This window comes from Hyla sarda, chromosome 5 (assembly GCF_029499605.1).
Source record: "Hyla sarda isolate aHylSar1 chromosome 5, aHylSar1.hap1, whole genome shotgun sequence".
In the NCBI taxonomy this organism is placed as follows: Eukaryota; Metazoa; Chordata; class Amphibia; order Anura; family Hylidae; genus Hyla; species Hyla sarda.
This window is the reverse complement of record NC_079193.1, coordinates 218,433,852-218,452,111: the sequence shown is the minus strand read 5'-3', so window position 1 is coordinate 218,452,111 and position 18,260 is coordinate 218,433,852. Positions and strand designations below refer to the sequence as shown.

The following is an 18,260-nucleotide window of genomic DNA, read 5'->3' as shown; positions in this document are numbered from 1 at the left end:
CTGTGTTGGATTCTACTACAAATTTTGCAGCATGCAAACCTAAACTTTTTATAGACAAAATATGTGCCGTATTTTTCGCCGTATAAGACACACTTTTTCTTCCCCAAAACTGGGGGGAAAAGTTGGTGCGTCTTTTATGGCAAATATACATTAAAAACCTGTCATATCACGGCGGTCCCGGCGGCCATCAATGGCCGGGACCCGCGGCTAATACAGGACATCACCGATCGCGGTGATGCCCTGTATTAACCCTTCAGACGCGGCTATCAAAGCTGACCGCCGCGTCTGAAGCAAAAGTGACACTAACCCGACTGCTCAGTCAGGCTGTTTGGGACCGCCGCCCGAACAGCTCACAGGACACTGGAAGGACCTTACCTGCCTCCTCGGTGTCCGATTGGCGAATGACTGCTCCGTGCCGGGATCCCCTGCATGGCCGGCGCTCTCCTTCATCGTCATCACGTCGTCGCGCACGCCATCCTGTCATCCAATAGAATCGGCGTGCGTAGCAACGTAACGGCGGCGACAGAGAGCGAGGATCCCGAGCAGCAGAGACATTCCGGAGCGACGGGGACACCACGGGGATGCGGCGACAGCGATGGAGGGCGACATCCAGGGTAGTAGTGACGGGTCCAGAGCAGCGGGGACGTGATTATTACCTCCTATACCAGTGGTCTTCAACCAGCGGACCTCCAGATGTTCCAAAACTACAACTCCCGTTGGCTGTCCGGGCATGCTGGGAGTTGTAGTTTTGCAACATCTGGAGGTCCGCAGGTTGAAGATCACTGCCCCATACTTTACATTGTATTTGGTTCAGAATCTTTTTTTTTCTAGATTTTCCTCCTTTAAAATTGGGTGCGTCTTATATGCCGGAGCGTCTTATACGCCGAAAAATATGGTAAATTGGGATAAAAAATCAATATATGAATTTTGCAGATCTACAGCATCTCTGCAGCAAAATCTTGACAAAACCTATAAATGGAAATATTGAGTTTTTCACATTAGTAACTTGGGAAAATTTGCACTGCAGATTAAGTTTTACATGGATTTCTTACAGGTTTTTCTGCAGCATTTAGATGAGATTTCATTCAACATTATTCACTTTTCTGCCTCTGTTATGTGCTGTGTATTTTCTGCCCACCAGTCTGCAGAAGAAAGTCATCAGTATATCAGCTCTGTAAAAACATACTGTATACTGACACCAGGGGTGAAGTCTTGGGGGAAAAAAAAAAATAAAAAACGTGGGACTCACCCAAGATTTCGACTCAAGGGCTGTTCCTGCAGGACTCCTGCTAGTGGGAATAATGCTCTGCTGTGAAAAAGTGATGTAACTCAGTTCCCATTCAATCCTTCAGGACTTGAGCCCGGACTGACATTGGTAAATGTTAATATCAGCAATATGTTATACAGTACAGAATCCAATAAGAGAGAGAGAGATGCAGAATCATCTGCCGTAAAAACATAAGCAGTTTCACACACATTGGCATAGAGATGGGTTGACGCGTTTCGGCAAGCATAGCCTTATTCATAAACCATATTTCACAACACTGACCTTCATGTGTCTTAAAATCATTGATTGACTTCTAAAAACATCACGATACCTATGCAGGCTTATTATGAAAATTAGACACGCCTGGAACATAGTGCATTGTGAGTGGACATCGACGAAAAACTGCTTGTAAGAAGTAATATATATATATATATATATATATATATATATATATATGTATAAACAATGTTAGACACAATAAAATATATTGTCTTGCAGATTGACTACAGTATTTGGATACAGTATTTGTATTTAATCCTCACAATGGTATACTTTATTGTCTCTCATGTTGTATGTCACACTATCTAAAAAAAAAAAAAAAAAAGATGTCTTGGGGCCGGAGTACCCCTTTAAGGGGTTAAGCAATGTCAATAATGAATACATTGAATATTATAGATCTTTACACTGACTGCTGTTTACCCACTTATTCCACTTATACATTAAACTGTATAAACATAAAAAAGGGGGGTAAGTAACAATACAGTATCCATTTTGTTTTATTAGTGTACTTTGCTATTATATTACTAGCAATTCAGTGGTCAAAAGAAGTTTTCTTTGCCTAGGTCACAGTATATGACTACATCTGGAATAAAGAAACAACTAAAAAACTGTCAACCTCCAATATCCAGCATCTGGAACATTACAGTTCAAACGGTGATGAAGACGGCTCAAAAGATATAACAACTCATGTAATGATTTATGCCATTCAACTAAGAGGCTATCGAGTCCTACATCGACAGTTCCTTCGTCTACCAGATGGCGCCATTGTTGAGGTAAATTTATTTACAAATTTCCTTTTTAATGCAATTAAATACATGGGATTTTTGCAGATAAATGTGAGCCTCGGGTCAGAAGAAGTAAAATCTAGTCTAGTCATACAAGTGAGCCTGCCATAAATTACCAGGCATCTTTACAATATCGTTAAGTGACATAAAAATCCAGCAATCTTTCATTGTTTTGTACCTAACATTTTGTGACACAAATATGGTTTTAATATGGTACCAAACAGAGCCAATATAGTTTATTATTGTAAATAGTATATAGGAAAAACAGGCAGAAAATCAGGCAGAAAGTTGAACATTTAATTTATTGTGATAAATTAAGCTCATTCCATACCTAAAAGATTCCTCAAATGTTTTTGCCAAATAAGTGTATGTAGTTTCACCCATATTTTTACTGTGATTCTCAAAATGAGGCCTTTATTTTAATTCTAATGGATTAAACTATACAGGTTTACATTGGATTCTATGTTCTGTCCTATTTTAATCATTTCAGCTCCCTATCATCAATACAGTGCTGATTTGAAATCTACCATTAAGGAGGCTCTGTCAGGTCTCCCATGGGCCCCTTCCTGAGGACAGCATAAGACACACAAATGACGGTGAAGCTCAGAGATTTGATAATTTAATGCACAAAATCTGTTTAATTGTTTCCAAGACTCATTAAGAAAACCTCTGGGTCTTGTCTTCCCCGCCCATAGGTATTGACAGCTCCTGCTGTATAAGTTTGCACGCAGATACAGCTGTCAATCACTTTGTGAGAGCAGGGAGGCGGGACTCAAAGGAGACCTGACATGGCCATTTTAAAGGGGTATACACTGATGAAATTAGAGTCCTATGTGCCTAAGGTACTCTACTATTACTACCTCTATCTGTTTTAAAATAATGGGACCACCACACCAACATGTTTTTAAGAATTTTTATTGGTCCTCTACTAAAACTATTTTCCTCTAGATCCCCCCAATCCTACTGTAAGTGACACTTAGTAGCACAGAGGACCATACATGGCCACTTTAAAGTGGTGTACAGTTGCGTAACCAGAGTCCTATGGGCCCAGACCAAATTGATATATTTTCTGTTTAACTTTCTGGCACCAGATGACATTTAAAAAAAAATACTCCTTTAAAAACAATGTTCAAAACAAAGGGTAATATATTAACTATAGTACCATACATAATTATAAGGACTGAAAATGCTTGCGTTCTCTGGGGAAAAATAACACTGATAATGCATTTTAAAGAGTATTTCTTTTTGCTCTCATGAAGACATGGCCTGTGTAGAAATTCAGGATTTGGAAAAAAGGCTCAAAGCAAGTAAACTCTTAAAACACCGGCAGCTTCGGAAAGATTGTGGCGCATATTACATTGATAAGACCTGATTAAAGGGCATCTTACAAAATTTAGGATGTCAACTCTTGTGCCACTCTTGTGAAATGTGTGTTTGTTTCTAAAGTGTCGCTATCTACATTAATAGATAGCTGTGTTTGCTATGATAACAGGTGACACAATAGGTCACATAATTAGAAATGCAATTGTAGCCCCGGGTTCCTTTTGATTTTTTTAACTGTCCAGCCCATCTATCCTCCCTTAATAAAAACAAATTAGTTTCTCCTTATTCTTACGCTTATGCTCCGGGTTGTTTTCTCTTGAAATGGAATTGGCTGTGAACTCTGCCTTTTTTATTTTTTTTGAATACTGAATTTAATTTCTTTCAATGTTTCAAAATTAATACTAGCAAAAAGTGAAATCCTCATCATTTTCAGCAAAGGTTACAGCATTCCCAGCGACACTTGATAGTTCAACATCTTCCAGTAAACAAGCTGATAAAGGGCAGGAGATAATATTTCGTATACTCTACTGTAAAAGTAGATTCATTCAGATAGTGTATGTCTTTTAAAATTATAGTAGAGCTTTATACAGATAATTTCCGATTAATAATATTATTTTATTTATTTTTGTTAACTTACCAATATATAGAACATACATAATGTTGGTGATGAGCGAAGACTTCTAATAAATCAATGATGTATATTATTTCCTTTCTACCATGGACATCTATCCTGCATTGTACTCAGCTCAGAGTTTTCTCCACCTGGTTATGCAGAAACTCTACCTCACCCCATTCACCTGACAATCCACTGTGACATGTGACATTTTTCTCAAACTGGAAGCATGCCTTAAACCAGCGGTCTCCAACACAGTCATTAAAGGGGTACTCCGGTGGAAAAAAAAAATTCTAATCAACTGGTGCCAGAAAGTTAAATAGATTTGTACATTACTTCTATTTAAAAATCTTAGTCCTTCCAGTACTAATCAGCTGCTGTATGTTTCAGAGGAAGTTGTATTTCTTTCTGGAGTTCTTTTCTGGCTGACACATCTGTCCATTTCAGGAACTGTACAAAGCAGGAGAGGCTTGATATGGGGATTTTCTCCTACTCTGGACAGTTCCTCACATGGACAAAAGTGTCAGCAGAGAGCACTGTGATCAGACTGAAAAGAACACAAAAAAAATACAACTTCCTCTGAAGATGTACTGGAAGGAGTAAGATTTTTAAATAGAAGTCATTTACAAATCTGTTTAACTTTCTGGCAGCAGTTTATTTGAAAAAAAAAATGTTTTCCACGGGAGTACCCCTTTAAGGCTCTCTCAACAGTCTGATGTTTTTTTTCTCCGTTACTCCATTAGAACATATTAGGAAAAATCCTGAACTGTTGGTGGGCCTTGAGACCTCTGTTGGGAACCTCTGACTTAAAGGGGTACTTTTGTCCTATGACATCTTATCCCCAATCTAAAGGATAGGGGATAAGATGTCTGATCGCCTTGGTCCTGCTGCTGGGGAACCCCGCAATCTCTGGGGCCGGAGTTTTGTGATGTCACGACTCCGCCCCCATGTGACGTCACTCCCCACCCTCTCAATGCAAGTCTATGGGAGGTGGCATGCAGTAAGGGTAGGGTCACGCGTGCCGTATTTTGCTGCATATTTTCTCCAGCTGAATTTGCTACCCACTGACTTCAATGGGTAGGAAAATACACAGCAGCAAATATGCAGCAACATACAGCATGTATGACCCTTCCCTAAATTGAAATTTCTACTACTAATTTTCTCAGGTAAAAGGGGATATACTGTAAAAACACATTAAAGTTAATATAAAAGAAATACTTGAGGGAGACCTCAGGGAAGTTGCAGCTAATGTTTTATTACGTAATTTTTTATTATATACCTTGCTGTAATTCTGCTTTTTTATAGTTAAACAAAGCCATGTTTTGTCCATATTCTCATAGATATTTGGAGAGTTCGGTGGTATAAGCCTGTTACCTAGTGAAGTAAACAATACTGTCGAGGATCATGTCAAACAAATCTATTCTCCAATGTGTGACACAGTGGATGTAAGAGAGAGGAAACAAAGTACAGCGGACAACTGAGGTAACATTCCACCTTATTCTGACTCCACACTGTCTTTTTGTAATATTTTAGAGAACTTTTAATTAGAAATAGAACATATTCAAGGGCTATGGACACCTTTGCCATGCAAAATTTTTACATGCAGATACTGTACTCACTAGTAACATTGTAGTCACCAGTCATAAGCTCTTTACAAAGTTGCATTGTCATTTATTCAAGAAACCACAGAACAATAAAAAAAAAGTCAGTTTAAAGGTGTCTATAGCCTTTAAAGGAATTTTCTGGCAGGAGATTTTTTTTATAAAAAAAAAAAAATGATGCCCATTGTGTGGTATATGAAAAATAAACCTCTACTCACCTCCAGTGCTCTTGCAGTGCCTCTGGTGTCCTGTTCCAGTCCCCAGTACAATCCTCTTCCTTCTTCTGGGGGTTGACACCTTGCGCTACAGCTATGCTAATCACTGGCCATAGCGATGTCCCGCCTCAGCAGGTGATAGGCTGACTGACAGTGTGATGTATTGGGCCCGGGTCCTGGTCTTCTTCCTGGTGCCTGGGCTCATTATATCATACTGCTGCTAAGCCAATCACGGCCCAAGGCTGAGCTGCAGTGTGACCTGTGGACGACAAGAAGCAGGAAGAGGATCGCACTGGAGACTGGAGCATCGTTGCAGGAGTACTGGGAGTGGATAGAGATTTATTGTATATATATATATATATATATATATATATATATATATATATATATATATAACACCTTAATGACCAGGCCAATTTTCCTTTTTGCACTTTCGTTTTTTCCTCCTCCCCTTCTAAAAATCATAACAGTTTTGCCCTTATAGACCCATATAAGTGATTGTTTTTTTGCATTGCCAATTGTACTATGTAATGACATCAATCATTTCATAACTAAATTTACAACAAAACAAAAAAAAATGTAACTGGAAAATAAAAATAACGTAATTTTGCAACTTTTGGGGCTCCCGTTTCTTTGCAGTGTACTTTTATTCTCTAGGTCCATACGGTAACAACAATACCAAATTTATGTAGGTTTTATTTAATTTTACTACTTAAGAAATATTATAACTACATGCACAAACATTTGTATGTTTAAAATTGTCCTCTTCTGACCCCTATAACTTTTCAATTTTCAGGGCTATATGAGGGCTCACTTTTTTGCACTGTGATCTGTAGTTTTTATCAGAAATTTGTTTTGATGGGACTTTTACATTGCTTTTTATAATTTTTTTTTGGTATATGAAGTGTCCAAAAATGGCCAATTTTGGACTTTACTATTTTTTTTACGTGTGTTATAAACCGTGCAGTTCAACTAATCTTATATTTTAATAGTTTTGACATTTACACACGTGGCGGTACCATATATGACTATGTTTATGCTTGATTATAGTATTTTATTTAAAAAATGGGAAAATGGGGGGTGATTCCATTTTTTTTATTAGGAAAGGTTTACAGGTGTAAATTTTTTCAAATCAACTGGTTTCAGAAAATTAAAGAGATCTTTAAATTACTTCTATTAAAAAATCTTAATCCTTCCAGTACTTATCAGTTACTGTATGCTACAGAGGAAGTTCTTTTCTTTTTGATTTTTTTTTTTCAGTCTCACCAGAGTGCTCTCTGCTGACACCTCTGTCCATGTCAGGAACTTTCCAGAGTAGTAGCAAATCCCCATAGCAAAAACTGATTTTTGACAGCGTTTGTTGGTAAATCGATTAGTTGTTGTGGGCAACTGGTCAACTTTTCCTCTGCACAGGCTTTGCTTAATCTCGCCCCATAAGTTTACTACACACTCTTTTCAGGATATCTTTGCTATGATTTCCATATGCCCCTGAATAACATTAAGGATAACCTTTTTAAAACCGTTACAGTTTATTTACAGGTATTTTCATACAGTGCAGTGATACTATGATCATTTCCTAAAGTTTTATGGGAAAAAAAATGTTTTGAAACCTTTTGATTATAGAACACTTTTGCATTTTCTTTTAGCTAAAGTTCTGGATTAAGCACAAAAATATTCCAAACCAAGAGTGGAAGTGTTTCTAAGCAGTTTTGCAAGACAAGCAGAAGAAGAATGACATTGTGTTGGGAATTGTAAAGGAAATATAATTAAACAAGTTTGCTCTACAAGAACATCTAGAGCTGCATCTTTAAACAATTACAACGCCTTGCAAAAAAATGCACTCTAAAAGTCATCTTCTTAATGATTGTTGTATTTTATTTTTAGTTTACCATTCATATGCATCATTAAGAAAGGAACAACCAGGATCATAATGTTCAAAACAACTGGATACGCTCAGATGAGATCTACATAGGAATAAATCACCAAGATGCGAGGAAGGCAACTTCAGGTCTTCTTGTAACACCTGCTGGAAAAGAAGCAGAGCCAGACTGTAAAAATGTGCATAGTTCTCTGCTAACAGCCTCAGTGGCTAAATAATGACAGAGGAGCACCTGGTTACCCAGGTTTTACTGACATGAATCTTTGGAGAAGCCACTATCCTGAACTCCGTAGTATCCTGAAAGAATAAAATTCAGAAACATAATAAAGAAGCTAAGAAGGCTTTACTGTCGTATGGGTAATAACTTCAATGTCTTATAACTGGCTCCTTTTGTATGTATTTACTGTATTTAAAAATTAAAGGAGTATTCCAGACAAATACATCTTATCCCCTATCCAAAAGCATAGGGGATAAGATGTCTAATCGCGGGAGCCCTACCGCTGGGACCCCTCCTCCCGTGATCTCCGTGAAGTACCCTCATTCTGTGCAGGACTGCGTCTCCAGTCTCTGAAACCTATATGTTTCCAGGACTGGAGATGTGACAGCATGCCACGCCACCTCGTGACGTCACGCCAGGCCCCCTCCATTCATGGGCACCCTGCTATCAGACATCTCATCCCCTATCTTTTGGATAGGGGATAAGATGCATTTGGCCAGAATACCCGTTTAAAGGGGCTGTCCAGGACTAGAAAAACACTGCTGCTATCTTGCAAAAACAGCACCACTCCTGTCCACAGGTTGTGTGTGGTATTACAGCTTGGCTCCTTTGGAGTGAACGGGACTGAGCTGCCAAACTACACACATGGTTGACAGGAGTAATGCTGTTTTTTTGAAAAGAAAAACAAGAAGCAGCATTTTTCTAATTCTGGACTACCCTTTTGAAGAAAAATGACTGCATTTTTTGTATATTTTTGTGTAGTTTGTGTATATTTATATGTTTTTTTTTCACCCAAAAATTGTTTTGCACAATAACATCCCATGTGACACAAGGTTAGCACCACCTCTGTGGTAGTCACCTTGGTAAAGGGGCCAGCACATCCCTTTGCTTTCCTAATGATGTAGATTGTACTGCCTCATGTCTATCGCTGTGTATTGCTCTTCACACAGAAATAATGGAAGAAAGAATTTCCTAAATGATAATTCAGGGAGAAAAATACATAAATGGTAGAGTGGTGGGCCGCATCCAGCCATATATACACCAGTGCAGTTTTCCCCACATAAGCACATTGTTAGCAATTAGCACTGTTTATTAAAGGGGTACTCCACCCCTAGACATCTTATCCCCTATCCAAAGGAACTTTCTTTGTAGGTATTGTTTCCTGACTGGTATTTTTCCACGGTATTTATTAAAGTTTCCCTACGTTTTGAACTTTTCTTTACATTTTGCTTTTTTTACAATTGCTCTGAGTTGTCGGGTTTTCTAGAGCTTAAATCCACTACATTTTCTGTGGAAAAATGTATAAATATGGTGGGATTTTTTCAAAAATGACAAGAAAATGCCCCCTTTCTGATGGCCTCACCCCATTCCCAGTGGCCATACCCCTTTTCAGGTTTGCTGAGTAAATGGAAAGTGAGTTTTGTTTTTTTGTCACAAATTCTGTTAAAAATTCCATTGAAAATTCTGGCGCAGACACAATTTGTGGCGCAATGTGCACCACATTTTGGCACACAACCCGACAAACAGGGAAAACAGGAATTTCTGAGGCTTAAAGGGGTATTCCAGGGAAAACTTTTTTTAAATATCAACTGGCTCCACAAAGTTAAACAGATTTGTAAATTACTTCTATTAAAAAATCTTAATCCTTCCAGTACTGATGAGCTTCTGAAGTTAAGGTTGTTCTTTTCTGTCTAAGAGTTCTCTGATGACACCTGTCTCTGGAAACGCCCAGTTTAGAAGAGGTTTGCTATGGGAATTTGCTTCTAAACTGGGCGTTTCCCGAGACACGTGTCATCAGAGAACTCTTAGACAGAAAAGAACAACCTTAACTTCAGAAGCTCATAAGTACTGGAAGGATTAATATTTTTTAATAGAAGTAATTTACAAATCTGTTTAACTTTCTGGAGCCAGGTGATATATAAAACAAAGTTTTTTCCTGGATAACCCCTTTAAGGTAGAACATGTTCATTGTTCTGAAGGAATCCACAAGTAAAAGCCCATTGAAGTCAATGGGACTTTATATTTTCTTACTAAATCAGTTTTGAGTGGAATTGGCTCGGAATTGATGCTGAATTTACATGCTGAACTTCCTAGTCAGCACTGATTACACCTCCTGAATTCCGTGTCAGCCTGGATGGGCCATTTATGCTGTTTGCACAGGTCTGTATTTGGCCCAAAGATATTATATATGCTGTAATATGGCGAGGCACAGGGTTAGAGGAGCAAACAAAGCACCAGAGGGCTCTGACGCATGTGCTGTGGATTTTTGCAGTTTTTTACATAGGTAAATTAGAAGTAGGGAATCCGCACTAAATAGTTGCAGTATTATTGCTGAGGATTTTATATGAGGTTTATGCAAACTGGAAAAAAATATTAAAAATATTCAGTTGTTGTTTTGTTGTGGTTCTGCAGTGTTTCTGGAGAAAACTCGACATAAATAACATTTAATTGCAGATTTGTTATTTATTTTGACCTCTACAATAAAGTCTTTGGGAAAAATCCAAAATATACCGAAAATGCAGTGTTTTCTCAAATCCCGTCCAGATCTTTTCTTTTTAACTTCATCCACTTTTAGCTAGTAGAATAGAACGCTATTTGAAGCTGACTTTGAAGCCAATTGCTGGCAACAAGGTTTCACTTTTTAAGGGCTGATTCATTAATAATTTATTATATCTATTTAATGATACTGTGATACTGTGCATGACAGCAAAATGACTATGAGTTTAAAGGGGTACTCTGTTGCTCCAGCGTTCTGATTATTTTGTTCAGAACGCTCAGATCCAGAGACCGTGATCATGACCTCACAGCCACGCCCCCTCATGATGTCACACCCCCTCCATTCATGACTATGGAAGGGGGCGTGTCTGATGACACACACCCTCCCATAGACATGAATGGAGGGGGCATGGCGTGACGTACAAGAGGGGGCATGGCCTTGACATCACGACCACTGCCGAAGGAACCTGGCGTTTGTTTAGAATGCTGGGTGCTGTGGGAGATCGAGTGGGGCCCCGCGATCAGAAATCTAATCCCCAATCCTTTGGATAGGGCATAAGATGTCTAGCAGTGGAGTACCCCTTTAAAAGTTTAGGTGCACTGTAAATATGAAGGGTCGGCTTAAGAAAGACCAAGGAACGTCTGATGCTTGTAATATACGCTGCTCCAAAAAAATAAAGGGTGCACTTAAACAACACAATTAGAGATGAGCGAATCAAAGTTGACGAACCCGAATTCGTTACGAATTTCATGAAAAATTCGATTTGCAACGAATACAAATATCGCCGCAATTCTATCGCGCGAATCACTTCATTAAACTCCATTTTACAGTGTTCCAGGCTATTGAAGACCTAAGATGGCGGATCCACATGTGAGTACATGGGGCAGGGGATTATGGGAGGGTGGGAAACAGCGGCGGGAATGAAGGTAGGTGGGCTGACCCTGAATCACATGTCAGATGCAGCCTATCAGTGTTCATTGACCCCTGTGATGTCACAGCCCTATATAATCGGTGGCCATCTTCCCTCTGGTCATTTCTCCTATGCACGAGATAGGGAAAGGAAGTGACTGCACGTCTGTGTGCCGATCGCATACAACGGCGTTATACAGCATATATGCAGCGGTGACATCAGCATTAGGGAAAGACACAGGGCACAGTGTTGCCGCAGTTCTGACCGAGAACGATTCTAGCAAAACCTTGTATTCTCCTTACTCCATATAGCAGGCATAGAGGTGCTGCATAGCAGTCACCTGCGTCATAGATCTCACAGCTGTTTTACCTGTATGGAGCATCTAATCTCTTTTTTCAGCCCAATTGAGTTTTTTCTGTTGCTCCACAAATCTGATTCTCACAATTGTGTGACAGAGTGCAATTTAGGGTTTAATCCCTGTAAAAAAAAAATTCTGTGGTGCTGCCCAGTTGGGTCCTGCTGCTGTTCAGAAATAAGTCATATTAGTGTGGACTTTAGTGCCTTTTTACCATTTTTCACCTGTTACTCTGTCTCTGTGATAAATTCAGTGTTATACCACACGTTATACACCTGCCGGTGTATGAAAGAAAAAAAAAGTTTTCCTGCGTACAAATACGCTTTTTCAGTGGCCTTATCATTGCAAAGGGCCTACATACAAGCAAATAGCGTACCATATACCACCTTTTTTCTGTCTCTGTGCTAAATTCAGTGTTATACCCCACGTTATACCCCTGCCGGTGTATTAAAGAAAAAATAAAGTTTTTCCTGCGTACAAATACATTCATCATTGCAAAGGGCATACATACAACAAAGTAGTGTACTATTTAGTACCTGTTTTTCTGTTTCTGTGCTAAATTCAGTGCTATTCCACACATTAGTATACACCGGCTGGTGTATACAACAAAAAAAAGAGTTTTTTTCTGCTTATAAATACGCTTAACAGTGCGCTCATCATTGCAAAGGGCATACATACAACCAAGTAGTGTACTATTTACTACCTGTTATTCTGTCTCTGTGCTAAATTCAGTGCCATTCCACACATTAGTATACACCTGCTGGTGTATTTAAAAAAAAAAGTGCTTTTTCTGCGTAGAAATACGCATACAAGTGCGCTCATCATTGCAAAGGGCATACATACAACAAAGGAGTGTACTATTTAGTAACTGTTATTCTGTCTAGGGCCTATATACTTTGAAAGGACAGCCATAAGTAATCGCCTGCTGCTGTTCTATACCCTCATAAACGCACTAAGTATGTCAGGCAGGGAAGTGCCAGGACATGCACAGAGAAGGGGCAGACGCCTACAAACATCAGGCAGAGTTGGCAGCAGACTTGGGGCGAGTGGCAGCAGGAGTCACAGCAATAGGCCTGAGCTCCTGTTAACACCCAGCGGTCATGTAGTGGACCCATCTCTCCTCGTCAATTGGTTTGCACACTCATCCCCATCATCACAAGTGACATCTCACAACCCCAGTCAAAAGTCGGTGGGTTCCTCAGACACAACCCTCAGTTGGCATGGCCCGGGAGCAGTCCCTGCAATCCCATTGCCTTTGTCCTATGCTGTTCCCTCTTCCAAAGAAGTATCTCATGCTTTGGGTTCAGCTCCACTTTTTAGTGAGGACGATGTAATAGAGGACAGTCAGCAGCTAATGGGCAGCCAAGAATGTGAGGAGACATGCGTCGCTTGCTCCGCAAGGCGGGCAAGTAGTGATGCGGAGAGTGACGTGGGAGGCGGTGTTTCAATTGTTCAGGGTCCTGAGGCAGACACTGTTGTGGAACACGAGGAGGACATCAGTGACGTGCACACATCTTTTGATGATGATGAAGCTGATAGCAATTGGGAGCAGGGTGCAGAAGCCGGGGCTTCATCATCATCAGGAGAAGAGATTAGCTCTTTGTCTATGAGGCAGCAAGGCGGTAGCACGGTTGGCAATCAGCGTGGTGGTGGCAGTAGTGGAAATTCAGGAGCCAAACGTGCCAGGGGGAGACCACCTACTTCGCGGCAAGCTACCATTCAGGGAGGTAGTGGGACAGGGGTTCCTGGAGACGGTGCCAATAGCAGTGAAAAAGTGCGGACTGCGGGTGGGAAAATCAGCTACTCTGCGGTGTGATTGTTCTTCATAAAGAATCCGGATAACCTTAGCGTAGTCACATGCAAAATCTGTGGGCAGAAAGTGAAGCGTGGCCAGGGTCCCAATCTCGGCACCACGGCCCTGCGTCAACACATGATTCGCCACCATAAAGCGGCCTGGGATAACCGTGGCTCTGATGTAGTGGTCCAGCCTGCCGCATCACCCAGTGGCCATCCGCTCCCTCCGTCATCCAGCCACCTCAGCCGAAGGGAGCATTGTGTCAAACCCTCCTTCTGGCACTCCTGCTTCTTCCGCTTTTTGTTAGCCATTCCGCCAATAATCGATCGGCGAAGCCATGTCCAAGAGACAACAGTATGCGCCCACTCATCCAACGGCGCAGAAGTTGAATGTGCTCCTGTCCAAGTTGCTGGTGTTGCAGTCCCTCCCTTTCCAACTGGTGGACTCTGCAGCTTTCAGGGAATTGATGGCTTGTGCCGAGCCGAGGTGGAGAGTCCCAAGCCGTCATTTCTTTGCAAAGAAGGCAGTACCAGCCCTGCATAAGTTTGCACAAGAGAAGGTGGGCCAGTCCTTGAGCCTGTTGGTGTGTTCAAAAGTGCACGGCAGCGCCGACGTGTGGAGCTGTAACTACGGGCAGGGACAATACATGTCTTTTACGGCCCACAGGGTAAATGTTGTTCCTGCACAGCCACAACAGCAACTTGGAAAGGTAACACCGCTTCCTCCTCCACGCTCTGGCTCCCAGACCGTTGGTCCTTTTACAGTGTGCGCCTCCTCCTCCTCCTCCCCCGTGTCCTCGGCCTCCACTGCATGTCCAAATCTCGGTGGCCCTTCATCGTACCACGTGTGTAGGGCACAGCGGTGTCAAGCCGTCCTTCACATGGTTTGCCTTGGTGAACGGAGTCACACAGGGGAGGAACTGCTAAAGTTCATTATGGAAGAAATCCGGGTATAGCTTACTCCACGAAATCTGGAAATGGGAACCATGGTGACGGACAATGGGAAGAACATTGTGGCCGCGCTGCGACAAGGAAGTGTGAACCATTCGCCCTGCATGGCACACGTGTTGAATCGGGTTGTCAAGAAGTTCATCAAGTCTTTACCCCATTTGCAAGACATCCTGACAATGGCAAGGAAACTGTGCATGCACTTCAGCCACTTGTACACCGCCAAGCACACTTTGCTTGAGCTGCAGCATCAGAAAGGTATCCCACAACATAGTCTCATTTGTGACTTTGCCACATGTTGGAATTTCCCCCTCCATATGTTGGACAGACTATACAAACAAAGAAAAGCCATGACAGATTTTTTGATGATACAAGCAGATAGGAGTACTCCCCTGTGTAACTTCAATGTGAACGAGTGGCAGCTCATACCTGACACCTGCCGTTTGCTGAGGCCCTTTGAGGAAGCCACATTTTTTATTAGTGGCTTGAATTACGCCATGAACGACGTAATTCCACTCCTACATTTACTCCAAAAAATGATTGAAAACATGGCTGGGCACGGCAATGGAGACGTTGCGCCTACATCAGAAGCTTACATGAGTCCTGTGGGAGATGAACTGGAGGAGGATGATGAGGGGCAGAGCGGAGCACAGTTTACGGTGGATGAGATGGCCGGTGTTTCTGGTCATTGGACAGGAGAGGAGGAGCAGGAGCAGCCAGAGGAGCTGGAGGGTTATTACAAGGGATGCGAGACAGAGGACCCAGACACACCGTGGCAGTATACAGTGGAGATGGAGGCAGGTAGTCTCAACGAGTCACTGTCACAAATGGCACGACGCATGCTGAGCTGCTTGCGTAGTGACCCCCGAATTGTCAAAATTAGTCAGCGCGATGACTTCTGGATCTCCACCTTATTAGACCCTCGCTACTGGCCCAGAATGGGGGCCTTTTTTACACCCACTGAGAGGGAGGACAAACTGACCTACTTCAGGGAGCTTCTATGTAGTCGGTTGGCCGATACCTATCGGCCACATGGTCCATCCACTCGCAGGTCTGACTCAGGGGGGCCCTCTGCGCTCACCTTCCACTGCCATGGCTGCTGGGGAGGGGTGGCAGGAGCAGTACCGGCTCAATCAGCAGCAGCCTGAGTAACTTCCTTCAGCTGCATAGTGAAGCTACTCATCAGCAGCAGGTGGACATGGAGCAGGACCTGAACCAGCAGGTGGTGGCTTACCTCGACTTGACCCTGCCAACAACCGTTGAAGATCCGCTCGACTTCTGGGCAGCCAAACTCGATTTATGGCCGCAACTAGCGGAGTTTGCCCTGGAAAAGCTGTCCTGCCCGGCCAGTAGTGTGCCATCAGAGCGGGTGTTTAGTGCGGCCGGGGCCATAGTCACCCCAAGGCGAACTCGTCTGTCCACTAAAAATGTGGAGAGACTGACGTTTGTCAAGATGAATCAGGGATGGATCAGCCAGGATTTCCAGCCACCAATGACAGATAGGTCTGAGTAGATTGACCATGCTCATACAACAAAATGTTCTCTATTGTGGTTGGTTATAAAACCCTATTGGGCCGACCTGGACATTGTACGGCCTGCTTGCCACATACGGCCCTTTGATTGGCTCTGACCGGCCCGCGCTGATTGGGGGACAACTATGCTGCCTAATCTGGGGGACAACTATGCTCCTAATCTGGGGGACATCTATGCTGCCTAATCTGGGGGACATCTATGCTGCCTAATCTGGGGGACAACTATGCTCCTTATCTGGGGGCAACTATGCTCCTAATCTGGGGGACAACTAAGCTCCTAATCTGGTTGACAATTATGCTGCCTAATCTGGGGGACAAGTATGCTCCTAATCTGGGGGACATCTATGCTGCCTAATCTGGGGGACATCTATGCTCCTAATCTGGGTGACATCTATGCTGCCTAATCTGGGGGACAACTATGCTCCTTATCTGGGGGACAACTATGCTCCTAATCTGGGGGACAACTATGCTGCCTAATCTGGGTGACATCTATGCGGCCTAATCTGGGTGACATCTATGCGGCCTAATCTGGGGGGCAACTATGCTCCTTATCTGGGGGACAACTATGCTCCTAATCTGGGGGACAACTATGCTGCATAATCTGGGTGACATCTATGCGGCCTAATCTGGGTGACATCTATGCTGCCTAATCTGGGGGGCAACTATGCTGCTTATCTGGGGGACAACTATGCTCCTAATCTGGGGGACAACTAAACTCCTAATCTGGTGGACATCTATGCTGCCTAATCTGGAGGACAAGTAAGCTCCTAATCTGGGGGACATCTATGCTGCCTACTCTGGGGGACAAGTATGCTCCTAATCTGGGGGACATCTATGCTGCCTAATCTGGGTGACATCTATGCTGCCTAATCTGGGGGACAACTATGCTCCTAATCTGGGGGACATCTATGCTGCCTAATCTGGAGGACAAGTATGCTCCTAATCTGGGGGAAATCTATGCTGCTAATGTGGTGGACATCTATGCTGCCTAATCTGGGGGACAAGTATGCTCCAAATCTGGGGGACATCTATGCTGCCTACTCTGGGGGTTATGTAAGGGGTTATGAAAACCTCTTGGGTACTGCAAATGCATGATCCAGACTCATTCTGTGTCTTTCAGGAACTACTTGCCTCCCTGGTGCCTCTGGCCTTGGGCCTTACATTTTTGGATGTTTAGCAGTAGCTATATACATGCTTAATGCAAATTTCAACAATGATCGTTAAATTCTCGGCGCTCTGCCAGGGCCTTCTCCTACCCTGCCTGGGCCGATCCGAGGACCTCCCTAACCAACTTAGTAACTAATCCAATCGCTTATAGCGACGGGCGGTGTGTACAAAGGGCAGGGACTTAATCAACGCCAGTTTATGACCCTCACTTACTGGTAATTCCTCGTTTTAAGGTTAAATTATTGCAATCCCAGATCCCTATCACGAACTGTTTTCAGCGTGCAACACGCACCTGTCCTTGAAAGATAGAGACACGCTTATCCGTTCAGTGGAGCGCTAGTGCGGCCCAGGACATCTGAGGCCATAACACACCTGTTATTGCTCGATCTCGCAATTGATAGGGCAAGGTAAGGGGTTATTAAAGCCTCTTGGGTACTGTTGAGGCCTACTACTGACTGCTCCTGGTGCAATGTATGGGGTAATTAAACACTCTTGGGTAGTGTTATTGTTAAATTTACTGATAATTTTATCAGTAATAAAATTGAATTTTGCAGAATGCTAACCGTTATACAACGGAACGCTTGTTGCGTGTGATTTTTTTAATGAAAAAAATATATATGTATGGAGAGGGACTAACTCTGCTTAATCATTTTTGGCGATTAGAATCCTTTTGTGATCTGGTCTTTTGGAGACAGATGTGCTTACACACATAATCATTTTTTTAACCAAATTTCAAACATTGTGTGGTTTATTATTTTTGAGAAGAATGTCTTTTGGTGGTCCACCGTCCTGTAGAGTCTTCTGAACTGCTGTATATGTGCTTGTTTTTAAAAAACAGGTATTTTGTCAGACAATTTCAATAAAAGTTTGTGTTTTTT

The 18,260-nt window shown here is 42.3% G+C and overlaps 1 protein-coding gene across 1 annotated transcript in view; it reads left to right on the top strand.

The window, feature by feature from the left end:
* LOC130274555 (uncharacterized) overlaps window positions 1–8,583 on the top strand; it is a 75,816-nt gene extending 67,233 nt beyond the window's left edge. Inside the window, exons 5-7 of the mRNA XM_056522994.1 lie at window positions 2,110–2,319; window positions 5,608–5,749; window positions 7,730–8,583. Of these exons, the coding sequence (XP_056378969.1) occupies window positions 2,110–2,319; window positions 5,608–5,748 (351 nt within the window). The 3' untranslated portion in view covers window position 5,749; window positions 7,730–8,583. The remainder of the gene's footprint in view (window positions 1–2,109; window positions 2,320–5,607; window positions 5,750–7,729) is intronic.
* The last annotated feature ends 9,677 nt before the right edge of the window (window positions 8,584–18,260 follow it).